The sequence below is a fragment of the Leucopleurus acutus genome (assembly GCF_964270905.1).
Source record: "Leucopleurus acutus genome assembly, chromosome: 20".
Taxonomy (NCBI): Eukaryota; Metazoa; Chordata; class Mammalia; order Artiodactyla; family Delphinidae; genus Leucopleurus; species Leucopleurus acutus.
The window spans coordinates 7257759-7268243 of NC_139162.1; the positions used below are offsets into that span (position 1 = coordinate 7257759).

General features: G+C 45.8%; 1 protein-coding gene across 1 annotated transcript in view; it reads right to left on the bottom strand.

The window, feature by feature from the left end:
* The window catches only part of GAN (gigaxonin), a gene marked incomplete at its 3' end in the record, with an annotated part of 54514 nt that extends 54094 nt beyond the window's left edge, over nucleotides 1-420 (bottom strand). Inside the window, exon 1 of the mRNA XM_082863023.1 lies at nucleotides 159-420. Within this exon, the coding sequence (XP_082719149.1) occupies nucleotides 159-325 (167 nt within the window). The 5' untranslated portion in view covers nucleotides 326-420. The remainder of the gene's footprint in view (nucleotides 1-158) is intronic.
* Nucleotides 421-10485: the final 10065 nt, after the last annotated feature.

The window sequence follows — 10485 nt, forward strand, 5'->3', positions numbered from 1 at the left end:
CGAGTGGGGCCCGGCCGGGGTGTCTGCCGGGAGGGACACCGCGCTAAGCGGTAACCAGAGGGACCCCGGCAGCTGGGGGGTGGGGACCAGGGGCTCCGGGGACACGCCCGCCTCGCCCCGCCTCCGGGCAGCGCGGCCCCGCCCGGCCCCCTCTTCACCTGATGTACGGGCTGGCAGCCGCCAGGATGTTCTTCTGTACCGGTATCTCCTCCCCGTCGAGGACCAGGTGCGCGTCGCAGAAGCGGGACTCCTCGCGGAAAGAGCTGAGCGCTCGCAGTAGGCGCGTGGCGTGCTGAGGGTCTGACACTGCGCTGCCCTCGGCCATCGCGGCGCCCGCTCCTCAGCCCGCCGGTCGGGCTCCGGACGCCGCCCAAACGGACCCCTCGAGCCGCCCGCGTCCAACGCACGCCCCGTCCGCACAGCCCGCTCGCGCCCGTCTGCCCGGGCCGGCTCCCAGCGATGCGAGCAAAATCGGGAGCCTCCGGAACGCGCCTGCGCCGTGCGCCGCTCGAGAGTCCGGCGCCTTTAAGGAGCCGCGGTGTTGCGTCATTTCTGCGCGACGCCCCTGCGCCTTTGTGCCCTCCCTCTCCCCCGGCGTCGCCGGAGGCTGCCAATCCGAAGCCTCGTTCCTCCTACAGAGCTGCTGGTCGCCGAACGGTCGCTGCCGGGCGCGGTCCGCCGCTGAGAGCGATCGCTGCAGCGATGGAGGGGTGTGCGGGCAGGCTGGCACTCGGTGGTTAAGCCCGTGGCCTCTGGCGCCGTGAGTCTGAATCCGAGTCTCGGCTCTTCCACTCACTAGCTGTGTTACCATGGGTAAGGTGCCCATCCGTAATTTGTCCGTCTGCAAAATGAAAATGATATCTTAGTGTTGTTGCGGATTCATGTGAGATAACGCATGTAAGCGAGGGCGCGGTAGTTGTAGCGTTCACTATTTACGAGAGAAAAGGCGCTTCCCAGGTAAGAGCACAGAGACCTGAGAAACCAGGCCCTGAAAAGAGCGTTTGGGTTGCCGGCCAGGGAGGAGATGGAGCAGAAGCAGGGTCTCCTTAGCAGTGATAAGGAAGTTGGTCTTGATCCCGTAGGTGTTAGGAACCATGAGAGGGTTTTTAGCAGGTCGTTTCACGATCACTTAGCCGCTGCGTGGAGAATTGGTGTGTGTGGGGGGGGTTTTGCCAAAGGCAGAAAAGTGCTTAAATATTGACGTACTTGAGGGAAGAGAATGGTGGCCTGGATGGAAGGGTGATGATGGAGGTGGACAGTAGTGGATGGATATAAACGAATAGGCAGAATTAGAAGGGAGAGGGAGTCCAGGATAATGTTCTGGGTTGAGTAACTAATTGCATGATGTTGGTACATTTCAGAGAGAGAGAGAAACGCTGAAGGGGTGGAAGGTAGAGAGGCCAGATGTTTAGATGTGACCAGGCTCCCCACCCAGTGAAGATCGAGGTGGTGACAGGAAGCAAATCTGGGGCAGCTTGGCCTGCAGAGCAAGCCCCATACCGTCTGAGGTTTCTGGGAAGGTTGCTAAGGGCACATGGGAATGTGGAATGTAGCCCCCGTTTTGTCCACACATTAGGGGCTCAACAAGCTTATAAGAAATTAGCAGTTTTACAAAGGCCAAGGACCAGAAGAATATGTTCAGTATTCCAGATAAGGCAGGATGGGGTTTTCACTGGATCAGCTCAGGCTTTTCCTTCTGTCAACTCAGAGGCTCCAATAAAGTCTTGGATCTTTACCCTGAACCAGTCAAGGATTTGGGGTTACTGGTGGGAATCAGGGTATATAACTCTGGTGGCGTAGTCACTGGCAAAAGAATAGATTGGGAGAAGGATGTTACTAGCGGAAAGTGCAGACATTTCCAGCTCAGTATTATGGATGAAATGATTAAAACGTCTAGGATTGGCTTCCAAACAAAACAAAGGGATGGAGTGAAGTGGGTGGAGGTATAAATGAATCAAAAGTGGCTATGACAAAGTGAGAGAGTGGCATGGACATATATACACTACCAAACGTAAAATAGATAGCTAGTGGGAAGCAGCTGTATAGCACAGGGAGATCAGCTCGGTGCTTTGTGACCACCTAGAGGGGTGGGATAGGGAGGGTGGGAGGGAGGGAGACGCAAGAGGGAAGAGATATGGGAACATATGTATATGTATAACTGAGTCACTTTGTTATAAAGCAGAAACTAACACACCATTGTAAAGCAATTGTACTCCAATAAAGCTGTTAAAAAATAATAATAATAGAAAAAAAAGTGGCTATGAGTTACTACTTTTAAAGCCGGGTCATGGGTACATGGGGATTCGTTGTACTCGTCTCTATATTTTTGTGTATGTTGTAAAATGTCATGATACAAAGTCAATAAGATAAGCAGCTGGAGCTTATCTTCTCCGTGATACCTGCCCAGTATTCATGGGAGCAGTCAACACTTCTTTTTAAAGTTATTGCTGTACTTTGAACGTTGCTCTGGCAGGAAAATTACTGTAAGGGGTTTATTTATCCATGTCTCCTGCTAGCTTGTATATTTCAGTGCATCTCCATTTCTAGGTGCCAAGCTCACTGCCTGGCCCTATTAGTGCTCAGTAAATGTTGGATGGATGGAGGTATTTTAAAAATTGTGAATATCAGGCATTTAATAAATGTTTTCCGAATTGCAGTCTGCTTTCAGTTTGTGTTTGTCTTCTTTCTCAACTGGGTCTTTGTTGGAGCCAAAAATGATATATATGACAGAAAGAGTTCCAATCAAATACATAGGTGTTTGATAAACACTTACTGATCAATTACTTGGAATGCTGGTCTATTCTTCAAATGTCAGAGGTTCCAAAACAAAACAAAGAGCTCAAATAACAGAATCACCCTCAGGTAGCCAGTTTTTCCAGAATGGGAGTGTTGCCTTAGTTGAAGTAACTGGAGGTGAATGGGGATTAGTCAGGCAGGCTCTTCCTGGTAGAGGTAACCTTCTCTGGTGTTTTGACAGAAGGAAGGTATGGGAGGACCTGGGCAGAGGGTTGTAGATAGACCAGCATCAATCAGGGGAAAGGTAGTTGCTGGCTTGAGTTTCCCCTGTGCAACAGGCAGCAATTCGGCAGAAGATCTTATAAATGCTCTCCATTCCACCCCCACTGTTTGCAATATTCCCCACCAACCACCTGCCTGAATCATTCATATTCATTCTTCAAAATCCAGCTCAGTGACCTTCAGAGAACCTCCAACCAGTTTCTCAGGGCAGAGACCCCCTGCTGTGCCATGGTCATGCCTTCTGTGCTGCATTTAGCTCACTGCACTGTAATTAACTGGTTTATACACGAGCTCCTCCAGGGTAGTAGCTGTGTTGCGTTTACATATTCCAAGAGACTTGCACAGTGCCTGGTGCTCAGTGGGTTATCCCTGAATGCTTCCCGTGATCTGTTAGAGGTGGCAAGTTGGGTGAATGAGCCCAGGAGGCAGGATATAGCACAGTAGGGGCAGGTGGGACCACAGGGAGCTGAAGAACACAGCCCCTGTGTCAGGTGGGAGGCTTGCCCTCACTTCCAGCTGATTGCTCCAGGTGATGAGGGCCCATGGGTGCCAAATCCAGCGATTTTTCAAGAGATCTGAAAACTCAGATCCACATGTCCAGTGTCCCAGTTTTTCAACATTAGCCACGAATTCCATCTGAGAAAAAAAGATACAGCATGTGTCTGCAGACAGGATCTGGCTTCCATTCATTTCCAGAGGCAATCAGAAGACCATCTTGGTTTACTGAGAAGGGAGTTAACAATGGAAAGAATGCTAGATTCTCAATAAAAATTGTTGAGTTGAACTCAAGTGCCCCAAAAAACCTCACCTTGGTTCTGTAGGGAAGGAAGAGGGCCCAAGTGTGGGAGGAAGGACTTGTGGGGCAGCTGCTACCAGAGCCACTCCTGGTTAGACCATGGACTGTTTCGCAGCCTTTCTTGATATTGCTCAAACCGAGCCACCCTTGATATTGTTTATGGCCATCAGAGTGGTGTATTTAGTGTTATTGTTTCCCTACATTCCATAGATAACAGACATCAGCTGTTGTGAAATGTGTAATCTCAGAGATTCGATACAGTCCCAGCAAGTTTCAGTCTCTGGTGGCTATAACTATAGCCTCTTCAGAGGCTAAATAACCCCAGAGAAAGGATTCTTTTTTTCCTCTGAAGACTAAAAAGGATGTTTTCACAAGATACTAACAGTAGTCATTCATTAAATAAATATTTATTAAGCACCTGCTAATATGATACCTGTTGCAGAGGCACTGATGGTGAAAACAGACATAGTTACCTCCATGGTATCATTGTAGGGACTTTTTATTCTCTGTGCTTTTCTGAACATGTATCATTTTACAGTCAGGAAAAAAACACGTTTCATTTGCAAAAAGAAAATACTTTGCTTCAAAAAATCAACCCTCAAAAGAAAGAAGAATCACCTTGGAGTTTGGGGTTTTATTTTTAAATAAATGTTAGAAAGAGGAATAAGAGTCCAGGAGAAGATAATGCAAAGAAAAAAATTAGTAGTTTGGAAGCGCTTTGGAAAATACTGCCTTCAGTGGATTCATTTTATTGAAGTGAAAACTGAAGCAAGATGATGAAGGACTCAGTCAAGGTCATACCTGTGATCTAGTTGGGCAGGACAGACAGGCCCAGAGCTTCTGCCTTCCAGCCCTGTAAGCTTTTCCATTACACCAAGTTGACTCTTCATAAACATTAATTTGGTTGAGGCAGTCTCTTCTGATTCATTTTAAGGCAGTCTTCAAATATTTTATTAGGTAAATCTGTCATTTGTCCAAAGCTATATATAGCTCCTTTCTTTCCGAGAATCTGAGCTCTTCCAAATTGCTGAGTCAGAGAACATCTCAGTATTTATAACTCTTGAGAGTTGATTCTATATATTTACACAATATTCAGAGAAGTGTCTCAGAAACCAGTGAACTAATTAAGCTGTAATGAAGATAGTTTATGTTTCTGGGCAAATCCATGCTGCATTCCCAGCATCTGGCACAGGGCCTGACACACAGTAGGTACTCAATAAATATTTGCTGAATGAATCAATGTTAATAAGTAGGGAGAACTGGGATTTTTCTATCCACAAGGGATTACTTCGCTTGTTGTTTTCCGCAGTACCCCCATGAACTCCAAGCTGGTCTATGCAACAGCAGGCTAACATCTCTGGTTGAAAATAAACTCCTGATTTTACCCCTTAAACCTAATCATTCCCCAAATAAAGTGGTAGCATCATTCGTTTAACCAAGGACAGAGATTTCGGGACATTCTTGCTCTTTTTTCTCATGCCCTTCATCCAATTCACTAGCAAACCCTGCAGCTTCTCCTGCAGACTGTGTCCTGAGTCCAGCCTCATCTCCTGACCCCCAGCAGAACCACCTGAGTCCAGCCACCAGTCAGCTCCCCCTGGACTCCTGCAATAGCCTCCTAGGCTGTGCTCCCTGTTCCTCTTGCCCGCTTATGAGTTCTTTCTCGCTGTAAGTTAATCAGATCCAGTTGCTTCCCAAAACAAAACCCTCCAATAGCTTCCCATCAAACTTAGGGAAAAAAAGTCCAAAGTAGAAAGCCCTGAGAGATGTGGGCCTCGTACTTCCTCTGTGATGTCATTTCCTACCACTCTCCTCTCCCTCGATGTGCACTAACCAAACTGGCCTTCTTGCTGTTCCTTGGACAGGCCTCACAGATGCCCACCCCAGGGCCTTTGCACTGGCTGATTTCTAAGCCTGGAAATGTCTTTCCTCATATTCTCAGACTTTGATCTTTCCTTCTGCATACATCAGAGCTCAAATGTCAGCTCCTCAGAGAGGCCTTCACTTATCTTCCTGTATAATGAATGCTTCCCTCAACCTCCTTCATTTTTCCTCACAGCATTCAATGAGCACCTAAAATAATATATGTTTATTTGTGTATCATGTGTCTCCTCTGATTATAAGTTTCATGAGGCCTGGCAGGAACTTCCTAGTTTATTTATCACTGTATCGCCAGCCTCTAAAACAATGCATGGAATATAATTGATATACAATAAATATAGACTTACTGAAAGAAAGAAACAGACTGAAGGAAGGGAGGAAGGGAGAAAATCTTCCTGGATCTTTTCGTCCCTTGCTGCCTAACCTGACCTTGCCAATGTGGAGAAAGATGAATTATCAAGAGTGATTCAAAGGACGTGAAACTTCCAAGCCTCAGAAGGTCACAATATAACAGCTATGGGCAGAGGTCGCCCCAGTTACTTCTTTCAAACCAAGTCCTGTGCAAAAACCTTTATTTCCTCCTTCGAGCCACACCATTTTCCACTTTGTACTCTTTAAATTTAGTATGTTGTTGATATGCCCAAAAGCATGCAAAAGATACTCAATTTCTGTCCTCCCTCTAGAATTCTAGCCAATACGCTGCTGATTTATTCTGCAGCATTTATATCATGTAAGTAATTTGCCTGCTCCTTAGACCTGTTTTAACGTGAAGTCATTTGAATTCCTTTAAGTCATTGGATTTCCTCACTACCTCCCCATGGGGTCTCTTTCTCCTATTCTTGGAGGCTCCGGGTTAATTACTCCGCTTCTTCAGTTTCTCCCTCTGTAAAACTAGCATAATCGTAGTGACTTCCCAGAGCGGTTGTGAGGATTAAATGAGATGATACTAGTGAAGCACTGACAAGAAGGTCTGGCACATAATAGGTGCTCAGCAAGTGCTAAGTGTTCTTATGTTTATGATCGCTGTCATCACCACAGTCGTCCTCCTGGTTTTTAATGGCATTTTTCCCAGCTCACGAATTATTAGCTTCTGGTTGACTTTCAAGTCAAGAATCTAGTCTCTTCACCTCTACAGTCCAGGCTCCACCAGCTACCTCCTCTCGGGTCTGGCTTGACAACTTCACGTCTCACTTCTCCCTGATGTAAATGCTGGACTGTAGTGAACTTTAATCTATTTTCTGACTCCATCTGCCATTTTCCCTTCCTATTCCAGCTCTTTAAACATCGCTATTCTACTGCTTTTTATTTCATGCTCCATGTATTTAATTTGATTTTTTAACATTTAAATTCATTCTTATATTTTCAGAAATATGTTAGACATCTTTGCCTAGCAAGGTTTGAAACTAATTAACACTTTAATATATTTATTATCTTGGAAAAACATCTTGATTGAGGTATAACATAAAGTGTACGGCTCAGTGAATTGTTCCATGTGGATACACCTGTGAACTCACCATCTGGGTCAAGATAAAGAACATTCCCAGTAACCCAGAAGGTTCCCTCAGTGTTTCCAGTTAGTACCTCCCACAGGAAACCACTGTTCTGACTTCTATCACTATTGATTGGTTTTTCCTGTTCTTGAACCTTTGCATTTGGCATATTTCACTCCATACAGTGTCTTTGAAATTCTTCCATTTGTTACTTTGAAATTCTTCCATTTGTTACTTGTAGCAATAGTTGGTTCTTTATTACTGTGACTCTACCACTGCGTGAATATACCACCATTTATGTATCTGTTTCCCTGTTGGCAGATACTTGGACTGTTTCCAGTTAGGGGCTGTTAAAATAAAGCTGTTATGAACATTCTCAAACAAGTCTTTGTTTGGGTGGACACATGCGCTTTTTTCCCTTGTGGATGTGCCCGAGTTCAGTTGCCAGGTCACAGAAAAGGCATATGTTCAGCTTCAGCAGACGCTGCCAGTTTTCCAAAGTGGCTGTACCAAACTACACTCCCACCAGTCGTTTATGAGAGTTCCAGTTGCTCCACATCCCTCAATAATCTTTGTGTCTTTGTTTTAATTACACCCATTCTGGTGAGTGTGTAGTGGTATCTTGTTGTTTTAATTTGTATTTCCATAACGAATAACAATGTTGAGCACCTTTTTATATGCTTTTTGATCACTTGTATCTTTTTTTAAGTGCTTGTTTAACCTTTGTTTCATTTTTAAAAATTGGGTTTTCAAATCGATTTTTTAAGGAGTTCTTTTATTATGTATATGGAACACAAATTTCTTCTCCCAACCTGTGGCTTCTGGAGGATCTTACAGAAAACCCCAAACGCACTTTTTGGCCAACCCAATACTTGCCCCGTAGAACATCGGCGTAGATTACATTCCCTGCGTGCCATGATCCTGTCTTTCTCATCCTTCACTGGTCCCCCAAGTCCCTGTGCCTGACTCATGAGGTGTCCCACCATCTGGCCCACTCCTCCCTCCCCACCTTCACCTTCTAGATCCACACCGCCCTCCACCCCAGACCCTGTGCACAGACCCAGCTCTTCATCCTGCCACCTCTTCCCTCCTGCCTGGGCTCCTTCTCCCATGACTTTGGTGCCTGAAAAACTGCTCGCCGCTCCAGCACCTCCTCTGTGAAGCCTCTCCTGGCTTCTTTCTGTCTCTTTGTGCCTTGAAATCTGCCTCTGGAACCAGACTGCTGGGTTCAAACCCTCCTTCTGTCCCTTTCCAGCTCTGTGGCCCTGAGGTTTAAATGGCCTAAACCTCAGATTCCTCACTGGGAAAAATTGTGGTTCCTGCTATATATGGTTTTGTGCAAATAAATGAGATGATCCAGGTACAACTGTTTAGCACAGTGTCTGGCACATAGTAAGTGCTGTAAATGATTTAAAAAAAAATGTCAAGGGGTTTCCCTGGTGGCGCAGTGGTTGAGAGTCCGCCTGCCGATGCAGGGGACGCGGGTTCGTGCCCCGGTCTGGGAAGATCCCACATGCCACGGAGCGGCTGGGCCCATGAGCCATGGCCGCTGAGCCTGCGCGTCCAGAGCCTGTGCTCCGCACAGAGGCCACAGCGGTGAGAGGCCCGCGTACCGCAAAAAAAAAAAAAAAAGTCAAAAATAGTCATACCCATCACACTAATGCCATTTATCTGTTAACATATTGGTCTTTTCACTAGACTGGGTGTTTCTTGAAATCAGAAGTCCTTACCTTAACTTTTGGAGTTTGTGGAGTTCTTAGTGCAGTTTGCAGTGCAGGGAGCTTTACGTCCATTACCCCAACAGATGTTTACAACAACCTGCAAGGTAAGTATTAGGATCTCCATGCCATGGGTTACAAAACTGAGGCTCCAGCCCACATCCCTCAGCTGATTCATAGAGGAGCCAGGATTTTGACTCCCTGATTCACTGCAAAGTTTTTAAGCCATTCATTGGACATTCTTGCCTCTCCATGTGTCCCCAGCACCTACACAATGAGCTTGGTAAATATCTGATGAGTAGAATTGAGTCTAATAAACCCCAGCGTACCCAAGCTTGTCAGGAAAGAACATGGGTTTATCTGTGCTGCTGAAGTTTTGAAGCTGACCCTCAAAGGCCAAGCAATTAGAGACTGAGATCCTTCTGGCAAAACAGACAGCACCTAGAGCAGGTGCCTGCTTTCAACTTTTCCCTCTCAGGAAACAGTGGTTTCAACATCAGTAAGTTGAAGGTGTGCTCTTTAATTGACACAATGCTACTTTTCCAGAGGAACAGGTTGTCGCTTTTCACAAAATTTGTCCTATTTAATGAAACGTTGTTTGCTATCTTAGTTACCTACCATCTCACCTATTGCTCTATTACAGTCCCAAGCTTTTAAAATGCTGTACCAAGAGTCTTGGGAAGATCCTTTTCAGGCAGATTCTGGAAGCTTGGCCTCTCCAGCTCAATTGTAAATACCTTGAGAGCAGGAATCACCTCATATCCGTCTTTATCTCGCATGGCACCTGACTCAGTTAGGCAGGAATTCAATAAGTATTTGCCAAACCCATTACTGCCTGCTTATTTCATGCTGGGGACTGGGCTAAGCCTTGGGAAGGAGAAAGGAGGAATCACATTCAGATCTTACCCTCCAGGAGCTTCTAGGCCAACCCAGGAGATAAGAGTCAAATGTAAACAAAAAGCATCTGATATGGAAAACGGTGTTTGTAATGGGGATTATAGCAGAGAGCTACACTGGGGTACCGCCCTCCCCCCACCCCAACACACACCCAAAGCACCATTTGTACCTAAAGATTGCTGGGAAGTTCTTTGCTATTAAAATAAGCATGGACATACTGTGGAGTACACGCTAACATGTATATGCACTTTAAGGTAAAATGCAGATTTCAAGGTGCTGTATTTGGTAGACCTGTGCCCCCACCTTTCTTTAGCTCCCCTCTCCTCTGCCTCTAGGAATGTTTTGGTGGGTGTGATGCTGAACACTGCTATTGGCATCAGACAAAACCGGGTTTTCATTCAGGCTCTGCTCCATCACTTTCTAGCTGTGTGATTTTGAGCAAATGGTCTGAGCTCTATGAACCTCAGAGTATTCATGATTTTTATGAGGGTTAGTGTTTCATGTAAAGCTTTTGTCACATACACAGTAGCTTTTATGCCTGTTGTGAGAAAACAAGTGTGGGATGGATGGATGGATGGATGGAGCAGGGAACAGGCCAGGCTTGCCACAGCAAAAAAGGCACATTCCCTCTGACATGAACACTTTGCAATTCTATAGCATTTTATACACTTGAAGCATTTTCATA